This window comes from Camelus bactrianus, chromosome X (genome assembly GCF_048773025.1).
Source record: "Camelus bactrianus isolate YW-2024 breed Bactrian camel chromosome X, ASM4877302v1, whole genome shotgun sequence".
Classification (NCBI taxonomy): Eukaryota; Metazoa; Chordata; class Mammalia; order Artiodactyla; family Camelidae; genus Camelus; species Camelus bactrianus.
Window position 1 is genome coordinate 43770326 of NC_133575.1, and position 15579 is coordinate 43785904.

General features: G+C 54.8%; 1 protein-coding gene across 5 annotated transcripts in view; it reads right to left on the reverse strand.

Annotated features, from left to right (window-relative positions):
• Nucleotides 1-4619: 4619 nt before the first annotated feature.
• Nucleotides 4620-15579, reverse strand: part of STARD8 (StAR related lipid transfer domain containing 8) — a 74082-nt gene continuing 63122 nt past the window's right edge. For 3 of the 5 annotated variants that reach the window (XM_045509183.2, XM_010973643.3, XM_010973640.3), the window contains 11 exons: nt 14657-14720; nt 11978-13398; nt 11133-11306; nt 9996-10155; nt 9297-9495; nt 8694-8904; nt 8311-8425; nt 7823-8071; nt 6607-6824; nt 6331-6507; nt 4620-6177 (listed from right to left, as the gene is read on the reverse strand). In XM_045509183.2, coding sequence (XP_045365139.1) covers nt 6060-6177; nt 6331-6507; nt 6607-6824; nt 7823-8071; nt 8311-8425; nt 8694-8904; nt 9297-9495; nt 9996-10155; nt 11133-11306; nt 11978-13398; nt 14657-14720 — 3106 coding nt within the window. In that variant the 3' untranslated portion in view covers nt 4620-6059. Of the gene's footprint in view, nt 6178-6330; nt 6508-6606; nt 6825-7822; nt 8072-8310; nt 8426-8693; nt 8905-9296; nt 9496-9995; nt 10156-11132; nt 11307-11977; nt 13399-14656; nt 14721-15579 lie in introns of those variants that run through there. The other 2 variants (XM_045509182.2, XM_010973642.3) reach the window with 2 other exon arrangements.

Below are 15579 nucleotides of genomic sequence, written 5' to 3' on the forward strand. Positions count from 1 at the left end.
CATCCTCCCTCACCCTTCCTCAGCTTCCTTTGAGCTCCTGTACACCTTCCCATCGTCACAGACCCCACGTCATGTTCTCTCATGTCTCCATACACACCACTATTTTGCTGCATTCAGCGGACACTCCCTGAACTCCCGGACACTGGCTCTTCTCTACCAGATCCGGTGCTGGCCACTGGGCCTACAGAGATGTCTCTCGCCTGGTCCCTGCCCTGGATGTTGTAGCCTAGGTGAGGAGATGAACTTATACAGTTGAGGTTAGTTTTATGTGATGAAATTCCACTTAAAAAGTGATTCATGAGTACAGGGACAGGTTTGTTAGGAAAGGCTGGCTGAGTCTTGAAGGGTGTGAACAGCTAGAGAGGAGAAAAGGGGACAAACCAAGTCGCGGGGGCGCGGGGGTGGGAACCTTCGAGAATAAGGGCTTGGAGTGAACAAACCAACACAGTAAACAGTGAGGAAGTGCTCCCTCTACACCTGGGACTGTACTGGGTACTGTGCTGGGTGTGTGGGCTCCTTGCAACTCCCTAGTGAGGAAGGCATTCCTGTACCCATTTTATAGATGAGAAAACTGAGGCTCAGAGAGTCAACTTCATGCTGCTAAGAAGTGGCAGAGCCAGGACTTGAACCCACTTCTGTGACTCCAGATGCCATCACTGGGCCTCCCTGCCTCCCTGAGCTGGGTGCTGTGAAGGACTCAGAGATGAACTCCACCAGGATCCTGATCCCAGGGGCTCTCAAGCTAATGGGGAAACTGGGAGTGTGACTGGTGCTAAAAGAACCATAAGAGGAGGCATAAGCAAGATGGAGGCCTTAAAACAGATGCAAAGGGCAATGACAACTCAGAGTGAGGACAGAACAAATGTTGCTAAAATTTGGGGAATGACTTTTTGGAGACATATTAGAGTTGAGTGTTGCCAGACTGGTGAGGTTGGAGGGTGATCATGCTTTGTAATAATCAACCTACCTCTCTCTGAGCATCATCTTACTTATGTATGGGGAAACTAGGGCCCCAAAAGGTTAAATTGTTGGTTCATGACTCCACAGCTAAGAACTGGCAGAGCTGAGACTTGAACCTGGGTCCTCTGAGTCCAAGTAAGTCCTACATCCACTCCAGGCAGAGAGAACTAAAGGCGCATGCCCGGGACACGTCAGGAGAAGAGAGGTGAATGGAGGAAGAAACTTGGTGGACAGGTAAAGGCTGCACTTGTGGGGTCCTGGATGCCACAGTTTGGATTGTCAACTGTGGGGGGCAGAATGGAGGCATGGGTGGTTTTTGAGTCAGAAAGACATAGGGTGACAATCGACTTTAGAGCGAATGACCTGGTACTAAGTATAGATGGAAATTGGTGGAAGAAGAGAGACAGGAGGTGAGGGTCTCTCCTAAATATCCATGTGGAAAGGAATGCCAAATGAGCTGGCTGCCACAGACCCTGAGGCTGGGGCTGGATACAGGGCACACCGTGCAGGGGGACTCAATTGGATGTGGCTACTTCCCCGTTAGGCCCAAGACATCTGGCCCTACCTCCCTGACCCTATCTCCTCCCCTTTCCCCTGCTCCCTGCACCCCAACCACGCTGACCAGCTGCTTCTCCTGGAAAATGCTTACTTTTGTCTCCACTCCAAAGCCATTGTACTTGCTCACTCTTTCCTCTCCCCTGGAACTTTTGACCCTAGATCTTTTCATGCCCCATTCCTTCTTGCCACGTCTTGGCTTGCTTACATGTCACCTGCTCAGAGAGGCACTCTCTGACCACCCTATTGGAGTAAGCACTCAGTCACTACTACCTCATCCAGCTCTATTGGCTTCATCACCCTTATCATAGCTGAAGTCAGCCTGTGTATCATCCACCTCCTTCTACTCACCCATTTACTAGAATGTACACCAAAGGCAGGTGGGAACCTTATCGGTCTTCTTCCCTACTTTCTTCTCTGTGTCTCAACAGAGTCTGGCATATAACAGAGAGTTATATGGCAGAAGGGATGAGCATTTGAAGGGATGGATAGAGGCACTGGTTGAGAGGGAAGGAAGGATCATGGCTGATTTGGGGATCTGAGCTGGGCAGCCAGGAAGATAAAACTGCTTCAAATCGAGACAAAGCAGGCAGCAGGGAGCAGACTGTGTGTGGGAAGATGGTGAGTTTGGCTGGGGCCTGTTGCATTTGATACACAGGTGGGGCCTCCAGGTGGAGAGGTCTACTCCTGCAGTGGGAAATACTGGCCAGAGCCAAAGGAAGTGATGGGGCTCTTGGTACGGATGAGCGGGGCAGGGGGATTTGCACAAAGGTGTAAACAGAAGCAGTGGATGTCAGCTAGGTCCCTAATAAGCACAGTGAGGCAGAGAGGACAGGATAAGGAAAGAGTGCTTCAAGAAGGAAGTTATCTTCCTTATGGCCATGGGGCCAAATTCACAAGGAAGAAGTAGAGTGAAAACGAATCAATAGTTCAGATGCAAAGAGGTCACTGGGCTCTTTAGAGCCTGGTGAGGAGGTAGGTGTGTTCAGAATGGTGGGAGCCAAGGCTATGGGGATCTGGGAGCCAAAAGAGTAAGTAGGGCGTTGACACCAATCATGAAAAAAATCTGCACATGCACCCCCACCCACCAAGCCCAAGCCCTCCTTACAGAGTCTAACTGGCAGGGAGGAGGCAGGAGGAGGCAGGGCAGGGAGACTATCATTTATTCATGTCTGCCATGTGTGCCACTGCACAGCCACCTTCACAACCACTGGCTCCTTTAGCCCTGATGACAACCTTGCAAGATATAAACCATCATTAGCCTCAGAAAGGTTACCTGTATCACTTAAGGTCACCCAGCTAAGTGACAATACAGTGAGATCTAAGCCTGGGTCAGTCTACCATCTCCCCTCAGCCACTCTGGCAATAAGGCACCAGGGACTAGCAAATAAGAGATTGATTGTCCAGTTCCCATGTGGGATTTGGTCTGGCTTCCTGGAGGTAGTGGGTCAGGGGAAGCATAAGAGGAGAAAGTATAGGCAATGGGGTAGGGAATTTGAGGGTGAGAGTTCTCTGGCACCAGGGAAAAGCCATCTCAACGTGGATCGAGGTACAAGACTGAGGGCTAGAAAGGGCCATGGGCAGCGCTTGTTGGGGGTGGAAGTGAGGGGCCTGGGCGGCCTCGTCCTTGTGACATCTACTCCGTGTCTCTAGGCCGTGGCAGTCCATTCACAGACTGCGTGGTGGGCCAGGCAGAGATGCAGGGATGGAGGGATGGAAGCCTCTGCTTTATGCAGGGGGGACAACACTAAGGCCTAGAAAAGCTCCCTTGCTTGATACTACCTCTCCCAAAATGCCACACATAGAGGAGCCACACTGGGCAACTGGTCCAAGGCCTCAGAGGCCAGAGCTGAAAGGTTGGAGGAGTTCTCTGGCCCTTCCAAGAGCCTCCTTTGTTACTCTTTTTCTGTCTCCTAGTGACCATCACCTAGGCAGTCATTTTTATGCCACTCATTAACAACATGCTCAACCCCATTCTCTGCACCATCACCACAGCCTCCTTCCATGACTGGGTGGGACAGCACCAGTGTCAGTAGGTCCCCGGCTGCCTGCCTTGAAAAGTACTGGCTCAAGCTTCACACCAGTGTCCCCTAACACTAGTGCTGCTTGAGTGATCTCCAATCCAACGATCATAGGCCGGATGCCTTCATTGTTTTCCCAAAGTCAAGGGGCTGATAGGCCCTCTGCTCCATCTCACTCCCTTCCAGGTGGAGCCAAGACCCTCCAGGCAGCAGCAGTGAGGAAAGGCCAGAGGCATGTAGGTACAGCTGAACCCAGAAGAAGAGACTGGTAGAAGGTAACAGAGAAGTGGGACCCCAATCTGTTCAGGCTGGGTTGGGGTGCAGACTGGGGCGGGCCATACTGAACACTGACTGAGCCAGACTTGTGATGAGGTTATCCCCAGCCTGTTTGGCCCCAGAGGAAGCTGAGGTTTGGAGAGAGAGAGTAGGACTTGTTTGCCCCAGGCTGCTGGACAGCACTCAAAAGCTATGCGGACACAGATTGGTTGCAAAGCCTGTACACTCTCTTCAGCTGCCCCTTGGAGCTTGGGGATTTTATGATTATGGCAATGTGGCAAGGAAAGCCTTTCCTGCAGGAAGTCCAGATGAGAGGGCCTCTCTTTACTGGCCACTAAAGCCAGACCAGGGGCTGCCTTGAAGCACTCAGACCTGTATTAGGCTGGCTTATGGGTAGAACAGGGTCCCCAAGGCTCCTGAGGCTGGGTCTCCACCCTTCATCTTTCAGCCTGGGTTGTGTGCAGCAGGGGAAGTAAGGAGAGCATAGCCATGGGCAATCTCTCCACAGGGCTTTTGTCAGGATGCCTGAGGTCATGCTTGTGGGCTGCTCAGATAAGGGCTTTTGGTCAGGTCAGGGAATGGGGTTTGCAGCTTCTGCCCAAGCCCTGGCTTCTCAGAATCCCACCTGCCCCACCCCCAAATCACCTCTCAAAGAGAAAGGCTGAGGCCCTTCCCATTTCTCCTGCGGTCTCCCTGAGTCCTATGCTGGTACTGCTCACAGCCTCTGACCCTAACACTGAGCCTGCATTGTAACCTGCCCCTGGTCCCTAGCCCATCGTCTCAGCAAAGACAGCTACACAGACAGAGTACGTCTCTAGTAATGCTTTATTGCTCCTCGGTGGTGGGGGGGTGTCACGTGGACCCACTCTCCACCTCCCCTGTCGCATCTTAAGTGCCCTGCCCCTTGAGGCTTTCCAGACCCCTGCTCCCAACCATAGACTATGGTACATTCATGATAGAATATGTGTGTGTGTATATATAGATGTGTGTGTGTGTGTGTGTGTGTGTGTGTGTGTGTGTATATATATATGTATCTATATATATATACAAGTACATTTTTATATCCTGACTGTACAGTATTTATAGTTACAAATAAAATAGATAGGTTTAAAAATTGCAACTGGTTGGCTGGAACCCATCCCACTACAGTTTATTCAGCCAAAAAATAATAATAAAGCACCAGTTGACGTTGGGCACTCGACTCTCTACATGAACCAAGATGGCTGGTGGGTGGGCTAGGTCAGGTGTGGATCAAGCCCTGGCGGGATGAGATGACATTAGGCCCTTCCATCTGGCAGCCTGGCCACCTGAACCAGGGGCCAGATCTCTTCTTGAGGAAGGGGCTGTCATGTAAAAGCAGGAAAAGGGACACCGACACGGATAGTGTCTCCTCTCACCATCTGCTTTTGCTAGGCCTGTGTGGTAGGAGCAAGGGTGTTTACTTTCTAGACACGGCAGTGCGTGGGCAACAGATGCACAAGACCGCAGGGAGTGGCAGATAAAGTGTGGGGCCCGAGTCTGGGGAGACTGATTCATTGGTCTCCTGAGACCTGAGAAAGGAAGGTTCCCCCCTACTCTCACATCCCAAGCTATCCCAAAATCGTCATGTCGCCTATTGGGGCCTGTCAGCACCCACTCTTTAAATGAGCCTCATAAAAGTCAGCATCGTATATACACAGATCAGACAGCTCACAAGGGTTGGGGCTACCCTGTGCTCTGCCCCTGTGCCCATCTGTTCCAGTCCAATTTCTCTGTATAAGCCAGTTCCAGGCCAGTGTTGGCCCAAAGGCAGGACCGTAACCTCCTGTCCAACTTTAAAGGGACCCTGGCACCAAACAGGATGGCTTGGCCTCTCAGAACACCAGAGAGCTGGGAGCACACACTGTTCTCTGCCTCCTTGCCCCGCAGGTTGAGAGATCCAGGAAGGCTTAAGACCGACTGGTGGCTTTGCAGACCTAGAGAGCAGTAGCCTTCTTCTTGCTCCAAAATGACTCCTCTCTCCCGGAAGGGCAGAACACAGGTGTAGGGGTAGAGGTGGAGTAAAGACTGTACACTGAAATTCTCTTTTCCTCCCACGTATGTGCGGAGGAGCTTCAGGAAGTAAGGAGGACCACACAGGCTTGCCTCTGCCCCTGGAAGTGGCATCCATTGTGGTGGGGGGAGAGGCTCTGCTCTCATCCCCCCACTAATCCTGATTAATGCCTTGGTGCTGGGGGAGTAGGGCTCAGTCTGGGAGCAGACTGAGGCTCACAACTTTGTCTCTGGTCCAGCTGCCTGCAGGGTAGGGAAGGAGTCCCGGATCTTTGCCACTTCCATGGCACACAGATGCCCAAAGACTTTGTTGTACCAGTCAGGAGAACGGCCCCTGGGGAGGTAGAAGCAGGCAGGTGTAAGCCAGGGGTTCTTCCCTGGAGCCCTTGCCAGGGACAAGGAAGCCAGGACTTGCTGCCCTCCCCTCACCGGGGGTCAGTGGCACAGGGCAGAGGTGGGAGGGCGTCTGGGCTGAGGAGGCTGGTACCTGAGGTCAGCACGGCAGATGTGAGTGAGCCGGGAGCGGCCTAGGCCGCAGGGCTCCATGAGGTACTGGGACGTGAGCATCAGAGCCCGCACCCCCGACTCCGGCACAGGTTGCTCAGGATCCAGGGACTGAGAGAGGAGCAGGCAACCCCCGCGGGGTAGGTCAGAGCGCCACATCCTGCGGACAAGGGAGACATGTTCAGCTTCCTGGCGCTGGTTCCCATCCCACCTCCCTGGTCCCCTCAAGCACAGCAGGCTGACAGCTAGGGCCTCTCACCGGAGCACCACAAAGTCACGGCAGGGGTGGGGTGCCATGCTGTCGGTGACGTAGTGGTACAGTTCCACCCCTGGCATCAGGGCTTCAAGCACCTGGGCCCGCAGCAGGTCCTCATCCCAGAGAGCCCTCTCCCGCAGGACACGGTGTAGCACGACGGCCGGAGGGGCCGCCACCTCCGTGGATGCCTTCCACACACGCAGAGGGTGTCCGTCTGATGCCTGTGAGCCACGGGAGTGGGGACAGGGACAGCTGTCAGGGCTGGAGAAGCCCCACTCGACCCTCTGGCCCCGGCCTGCCCTCACTCCGGCCTCGGACAAGGGAAGGCTGCATGGCCACCCCACTAACCCTGGCCCAATCCAGACAGGCCAGCCCTGCGCTCCCTGTCCTCTTTCTCCTTTCTGGGTTGTTGCTCCTCCACCTGCTCGGGAGCACAGAGAGATGATGGGACACACATTTTCTGAGGCCTACTAGGCTCTTCCGTGAAATGGGCACAGTGCTTGGAATTTCTGGAACTGAACAGGAAGAGAAGATGGCAGTCGTCCTCAAGGAACTCCCCATTTAGCTCAGGAAGTGGAATGCGTGCACTGCAACAAAAGTGGCCACTTCCTGAGCCTTTTTTAGGTGTGAGCTTCTCAGCCCCACCATCTAAGGGAGGTTTTACTGTGACTGGTTTATCCATGGCCAACCTCTGGCTTGTGGTCTTACAATCAGAATCCAAGAAAGGACATACCTAGTGTCAAGAGCTGGACAAAGAAGTGTCACCTCCAGCCTGGGGCATGGCTGGAGGCTCTGGATGGAGAGGGGGCATATCAAGTTGGGGCTTAAGATGGCTTGGGAAATAGAATGCTCGGGGCAGGTCAGTCCAGGAGGAGGACAGCAGGGGCAGAAGTACAAAGGGGAAAATGTAAGAAGCTCAGCATGACTGTGCCATGGGGACGGATGGCAGGTGAGGCTCTAGAAGTAATGATGGGTCCGGAGGGGACTTCTGGAAGGTAATTCTGGCAGGTGCTTCCTGAGAGAGATCTCTGGTCTCATTTGCTTCCCACTTCCTTAAGGTACTTGCTCTACCACCTGATGTTCTCCAAGTGTCCGACAGAAGCACAGCGAGACAGGCAGGGCAGCTCCTTCTTTTGGGGATCCCTACACACACACACACACTAATCTGCACCAGGCCCTCTCCTGGCCCCATAGCAACTCTGGGCCGCGTGATACCCACCTTCTTGCAGGCCAGCTCCGTGTGCTGGGGCCCGGGCACACTCATCCAGCCCTTGAAGCGCTCGGCAGCATCGCGTAGCAGCTCCTGGACGCTATCTTCCATGTAGAAGCTCAGGCTCACACCAGCGGCTCTGGCCTGCCGCAGCTCAGCCAGGGCCGGGCCCGGAGGGCTGAGCTCGGCCGCACTGTAGGAGCTACACAGTTGCAGCACCATGTCCTGGGGCACCTGGGAGGGCACATGCACACCAGGCTGGGGGCCGTGGGGAGTGTCAGAAGGTCAGGGACCTCCGGTCCCAGAGCCCCTTAGGTCTGTCTGGTTCATTTGAAGGGACTGGAGAAGCCTGGCTACTGAAATGCAGTGGATGAGAAACCTTGCAGGGGAAGAGTTGGAAATGGGTGGTCAAGGAGTATGCATCAAGATGGACCCTAACTCTGACTTAGGGCACAAAGATTAGGCCTGATGGTTCTCCCGGGTCTCGAGTGACTCACCTGGAAAAGTTTCTTGCAGTCACTGATCATGTGTGATAGGCCCTGGGTGGCAGCCATATTCTCACTCAGGTCCCTAGGGCCTGGCCGGCCAATCAGGCTACGTTTGCTTTTGATCCTGGAGGGAAGGGCCGAGAGGAGAGGATGGCACAAGGGCACAAGACAAGCTCCCCAGAAGCCCGCTTGCCAGCTCTAAACACAAAACAACCTGCTGCCCTTTAGAAGGACCTGCTTCACAGCATCCAAAGCCTCCCTGGGCCCCTGAGGAGTCAGGCTGACCTCTTGTGGTGCTACCTGGGAACTGCAGTGCCGGCCATCAAGGGCCAACAATCCAACGGGGCCCCAACCCTCCCTGCCTAGCCCAGCCATGCCCTGCCCTGTTTCACCTGGGTGAGGGGTTATCCTTCTTGGAGACATTGAGGTGGAAGATGGAGGGGGCCAGGCACACTGCCAGGTTACCAGCTGTCATCTGGTTTTCCTCAGCAGAGGCAATGTCACTTAGGAAATAGAGCAGGGTCTGCAGCACCTCTCGGTTCTCATCGGGGAGCAGCAAGGTGGCAGCTTGCGCGGCTGCCAACCATTGATCCTTGGGGAGGACTGTAAGAAAGGCATGGCAGAAGGGCTTCCTTATTCCCCTAGAGCTTCTGGCAGCAAGCCTCTTCTTGCTTCGAGGAATGCAGACGGTACAGTGGTCCCAAGGGAAGTTGGTGAGGGGGAAGGGCAAAGGTGGACTCGGGTCTCAGGTGACGTGTAAGCTTGGGTGAGTCCCTGCCTCTCCTCAGGGCCTCAGTCTATTCTTTTATATAATGGGTGTGGGGGAATAGAATGTGGTCTCTCTGCAAGGACCATTCCAATTCGGGATAGTAAATCTTCCAATGAGCTTCTGGGTGTGGTTACATTTGCCTACACGGGTTTATCTTCCACAAGCCCTGGGATTCAAGGAGAATGAGAACGGAACAGGTTATTGGGGATCGGGTCAGGGGACTCACGCTGGTAGATTTGCAGGAAAGTGGTAGTGAGCTTGCTGGTGAAGATAGGCTCAGGCAGATCCCGGAAATACTGTTTCAGCAGGTCAGCCACATCATAGGCTGACTGGCCGTCGTAGCAAACATTGTCAGGGGAAGTCTCATTCATTTGGCGTAGGTTCTGGATCCTGGACTTCACTCCAGACTTGCGGAAGATGCCCACCTGGCCCATGCAGGGGAGGGAGGGAGGGAGACAGGTTGGGGTGGGAGGGAGACTGTGAGGCCAACCCTGGACCGAGGGTCAGGAGTGTAGCACCCACCTCCCTTCCCCACCAGAGCTTTCCAAGACTGGCAGGCTTCCTGCTGGGTAGGGCAGGAGAGAAATGGCAAAACAAAAGAGAAGAATTTTTACAGCCCCAAGGCCAAGGAGAAAGATGGCTTTGCGTGGAGATGAGTCGGAAAAGGAGGACCTAGGCTAAGGCGGGCTCCTGGAAGATGGGGACTACTATGCCTGGGCCATAAAAGAGCTGGCACAGAGTGGGACAGAAGGGTGTTTTGGGTCCATCCCTGTTGGGCCTTCCTGAGGATAAGCAAAGTCTCTAGCATGCCAGCCCGACCCAGGGGGAAGCCCAGAGCAGCTCCCCTCCCCAACTCCCCAGTCCAAGGAAGCCTTGGACTTCCTTCCCAGCACCATCTCTCCTCATGCGCCCTGGAAGGCCTCACCTGTTCCAGGCACTGGCTGCGCAGGTAGCGCATGGCTTGCTGAATGCTCTGGGGCAGTGGTTGGCCGGTACGCTGCACATGGATGAGGGGTGGCACCCCAAAGACCTGCTGGCCCCGGTAGTCCGGTGTCTTGTTCCTTTTCATGAACTTGGGCATTGACCTGTTTGGAGAAGTGACCAGAGATCAGAAAGGGGGATGGGGTAGGACCGGAGACAACTTGGAGACTCTGCCGGCAGTCTCAGGGGACTCAGGTGGTGGGGAGTAGGGGGAGAAACACACCATGTCCCCAGAGTCAACATACACCTACAGTTGAGCACCTGCTCTGGGCCCATTCCCAGGGAGTCTCAGAGACACAGGGAGCTCTCAGTCTGGTCAAGGAGACGATTGCCACAACAGGCAGTGATAATACCTCTGGCCAGGAGTGGGCCAAAACTTAAGGGGAGACTCACGAGGGAGGGAAACTGTACTCAGTGGGTCAGGGAAGGCTCAAAGAGAGGGTAGAAATTCAGCAGGCTCTTGAGGGATGGGTAGGCATTGCCCCAGAGGAGAAATGGGAAAAAGTTATTCCGCATTCTACGTAGAAAGAGCAGTACAGGCAAAGGCAAAGAGACATGAAAAGAATGTGCACAGTCAGAGAAGGGTGAACAGTCCACTGGCCATGTGTTGGCATTGCTTGGGACTGGCAGGCTAAAGAGGTGGGGTCAGAACATTGAAAGGAACATGATAGGAAGGAAATAGGACCTTCTTCTTTGGCCATGGAGGACCACAGGAGGGTGTGTCAGGAAGTTGACAACCAAAGGTGCATATTAGGATAATCCTGCTAGTGGCAGCATGGAAACTGGGATTGAGGAGGTACCACTCATGGACCTGGGGACCCCCACTCCCACCCTGCCTCCCTCGTGGCACACATACTCCTGTGACTCCCATGTGCATCCCCCACAGATGTACACATGCTGCCTGGAGCCACGGTGACCTCTCCAGCCTCCTAGCACCTCCCACTGCTCCAGTGGCCTGGAGGCTCTACCTGCCTGCACCACCTCCTGAGGGGGACCCTCCCAGGGCCCTGCAGTGGGGGCAGGGAGGGATCCATGCCCTGGAAGAGCAGCTGTGCCACCACAGTGGCCCAGGAGGACTCACCAGACCCAGCCCTGTTTGTGGGGGACAGTGTACTTCTCCATGAAGGCGGTGAGCCGCAGCAGCGAGCCCTTGTGTAGGAGGTGGATCTGGCTGGCAAACTGCCGGTTGATCTCCAGTGACTCTGAGTTGAGGCTGGGCCGGTGAGAGTTCTGGAAGCTGTGCCAACGGAGCTTCCTGGTGAGGAGTGAGGGGGCGGAGAAGGCCAGAGGAACAGGTTTGGGGAAACCTTAGAAAAGGTTGTGTTCTTTTGGTTCCCCCTTCCCGCCCCCTGCCAAAGAAAGAACATACAAGGAGATGGGACCACTGTCACCGATGCTACTGGGCCCCAGGGTGGAGAAAGCTTAGTCTGGGTTTCCGGGGCTACCCAGCAGCCCAGATGCTATCAGGGAGGGTGGCACAGATCGCAGGCCCACCTAGTGCCCACAAGCGGTCCCAGCCCCCCTTCCCTTCAAGACTGCGGTGGAGGTGCTGCTCTAAGAAGCCCAGGATAGCAAAGCTGGGGATCAGAGACTGTCTCCTCTAACGCCTTTGATTTACACATGGGGAAATGGAGACCCCAAAAGAGCTACAGTTTGCACAAGGCCACAGCAGAGGCAGGTCCTGAACCTCACATTTTGGAATCCTGAGTCCTATACTCTTTCTATTTCTCTCTTGGGCCTGGTTGCTGGCAGGCAATCACCCAGCCCCTAAGAACTTGCTCCTGGGCCTTGTGACTAATAAATGGGCTTGGGGGAAGGGAGGGGAGAGAGAGGGGTAAGGGAAGAGATGAAGAGATGGGGGAGGCACAGTGGGAGTGGGGAGAGACAACAGAGGCCACTGCTCCCACCCCTACCCTGGACTCCCACCTGCAGGGTCTGGTCAGTGAGGCACCAACACCTGAGTCTCGTCGTTCACGCGGTGCTGAAGCCTGGAGTCCAGCTGGGGACCCTGTGGCTTCCGCCTCGTTCATGGAGTTCCCGCTACTGTCCAGTTCACTGGATGAGGCCACAGTGTCAGAAATGGAGTGGCCTTCTTCCACAGACAGGCTGGAGGCAGAAGTGGGTTCCCCTCCTGAATTTGCCTCCTGCTCAGGATCCTGGGCTAAGCTCGGGGCCTCGGCCTCTGCCTGTGCCCGGAGCTCCGACTCAGCTGGGACTTGAGCTTGAGCCTGAGCTGGGACTCCTAGCTGGACATCCACCTGGCCCGGGGCTAAGGACTCCCTGTGGGCTGGAGCCTCTCCCTGGGCCAGAGCCTCAGCCCGACTTTCCTCTTCACCCGTGACTATTTCTATTGATGAAGTGGCCTCCTCCTCTTCTTCCTCATCTTCTTCCTCTTCCTTATCTCCAGGCCCCAGGTCTGGGTATATGGCCCGAGACCAGAGCTCTACTCGCTGCTGCAACCCCCACACATGCTGGAGGATGTCGTCCAAGTGAGTGTAGCTGTCCCCACCCTCCTCCTCTTCCTCTTCAGCCTCAGTCCCAGCCAGGACAGGCTCAGCTGGGGACAGTTCGGGCATGTTGTCATAGGTGCTGGCATGGCTACCCGTGGAGCCACAGGAGCCCCGGCGCCCTTCGTAGCCCCAGCGCCTACCTGGTTGCCAATCTGCCAGGCGGTGTCCATCCTCAGGACACAGGCTTTCAATGGACAGGGAGCGAGGGAATGTGCCTGGTTTGTGGTCCCTGGGCACATGCACCAGGCAGTCACCCCGGTGCGCCCGCTGAGGATGCTGGAACGTGGCCACAGGCCAGGCCTCCCAGGCCCTCTGAGTCTCAGCACCACCACCACTGGCTGAGGTGGCCGCCTGGTTTTTGGCCCTGTAGAATCCAGCTGAGAGGAAGCCACGGCGACTTCTAAAAGAGGAGGCTTTGGTGGCCTTCTCTGAGGTGGCCGAGCTACACTCGAGCTCTGCTTGCTGGCTGCCGCCCTTTTCCTTCCGCCTCAGAGACTCCAGGTGCTTGAGGAAGCTCCGGGAACGGTGCTTCTTGGCTTTGCCCCGAGGAGCCTCCTGGCCCCGAGAGGGGCTTAGGAAGGACTGGTCACTTGGGCTGGGAGCACAGCCTAGGGAGGGAAGGTCCACTGGCTCGGGCAGGAGGCTCACAGTGATGGCTGGCAGGGAGGTGGCACTAAGCTCCGTGAGGACGCTCTCACAGCTGGAGGTCACTGGCAGGCCAGGGCTCGGTGGGGCCAGCAGGTCAGAGGAGCCCACACGAGACCAGCATTTGCTTTCTCGCTGAAAGGCCCAGTGGTTGCTTATGGTACACTGCTCTTCCTCCTCTGAGTCTTCATTCTGGGAAGAGCACCACAGGCTTGAGTCAGAGAAGTCCAGCCTCCAAGCCTGTGCTTGGGTTCCACTCCCTGCCTCCAAACTCTTGGGGGACTTTGAGGCAAAGGGCCCTGCTCTCTGGCTGAGGACACATTCTTGAAGGGGAAGCTGGCTCTGGCAGTGCTGGAAAAAGCCCGGAGTCACAGACAAGGCCCAGATGGAGGGTGATGGTCATCTAAGCAATCTAATCCCTCCCCGTTCTACAGATAGGGAAACCAGACAAAGGAGAAACCATTTGCCCAAGGTCATACAATGTCAGGCAGTAAGTTAGTGGCAGTGACAGACAGGGCTGGAATCCAAGCATCTTGATTTCCTGTCCTCAGCAGCCTCCCAAGTCTCTAGGCTATAGTCTCAGATTAGAATCCCAGAATGCCAGAGCTAGAAGGGGATTTTAGATTTTCTAATTTTCCAATTTGCCAAGTGGGGAAACTGAGGACCCGAGAGGGGAATAGGCTTGTGCAAGGTCACCAAGCAGTGAGTGCAGACCCAGAACCAGGCACTAGGGGTCTCCCGCTTCTGGGGCCAGGGCTGGGCAACTTGGCTGACCCACCCGACGGCGGGCCTCTGGTGGAAAAAGCCCCAGAGAAAATCCACAAAGCCTGACCCCAGAGAAGGATGGTGTCATCCGGCCCACATTCCAGGGACGCATGCAGACCAAGAGCCCTCTCAATTTCTGCAATCCCCAATCCGGCCGCATTAGCAAGGCCTTTGGAGGCTATGAATGCTGCCTCCAATTCACTGTAGAAACGGAGAAAATGAAGCTCAGTTGATAAGACCTCATGGGGGTCAGGTTGGGGACCCTGACTTCTAAGATCATATAGGCCATGTTTTTCTATCACGTTATTCTGTCTCCACTCCCTAGTCAAGGAATTTTTGCTCTCACAGAGCAGGGAGTGTAGGCAGCTGGATTTCCCTGAGGAATGGTCACCACTAGGTCAAGTTATTTGTAAACCCAAGAAGGAAGGGTGAGCAGAGGGGGGTGGGTGAGGCCATCCAAGGAACAGGGTACTTGTTCTCAAACCCTGGCTTCGAGACCAGACTCGCCAAAACCCAGCAGCCTCATAAAGCCCCTTACATCCCACTCCCAGGCTGAAACAAGGCACTTCCCTGGGACAGCCTAGACTCCTGGGGACCCTGTAGCTCAGTTTATAAGTGGTCTGTGGCTGTCCTGGGTTCCCCACAGCACCACAAGACCACAGACTCCACACTTGCCATGACTCACCTGCTTGCATTGAAAATGAACCTCCAGTTTCATCGAGGCACAGTTGTTCAAGGTCATCAGCCTCCTGCAAGAAAATGAAGCAGGGTTCACCCAAGGGTCTCAACCCTCAAAGCCTGCAGGGCAGAGCCTGCTGAGATACTCCCCAGACACCATCCACTGCTTTCCATGTCCAAGACATCAAAACTTGTCCCAAGTCCCAGACTTCATGAAGGTTTCAGTGACGGACATGATGCTGGGGAGAGTATGGCCTCTGACCTTTGGGAACTTACAGATGTGGAAAAAAAAACCACTACAGAGATGGGACAGGTTCAAGGACAGAGGAGACAGAAGGCACAGCAGGCACACAGAGGGTGGGACAAGGAACTTCCATCAAGGCAGGGGGTGCAGTCAGAGAAGGTCTCCCTGAGAACAGAAATAGGATTTGGAGGGAGAGAGAAACAGAGATTCCTATCCTAGGCTTTGATGAGAGCCCGTGACAAGGTAGAGAGGGAAACAGACAATAAATAGACCTCTATGTATGTCAGGGGAAGACTGAGGCTGATAAGGTCGGTCAAAGCCAGGCTGCAGTGGGGAGGGTATAGCTCAGTGGTAGAGTATATGCCTAACATGCATGAGGTCTTAGGTTCAATCCCCAGCACCACCATTAAAAATAAATAAATAAGCCTAATTCCTTCCCCATCACAAAAAAAAAAAAGAAAGAAAAATAGCTGGCCTGCAAAAGGCCTCGGGTGTCATGCTAACAAAGCTTTGGACTTTTCCCAGCAGACAGCAACGTATTTGAAGCAGAAAAGCCGCCACTGGGAAGCTGACTCTAGTGGGTGTAGGGATGCTGGATCAGAGCGAGGAGTGGGGATGCAGAGATGGATCCAAGAATGGTTTGGCCTCAAACAAGTAGAGAGGGGACACATCCGAGGAATGTCTGG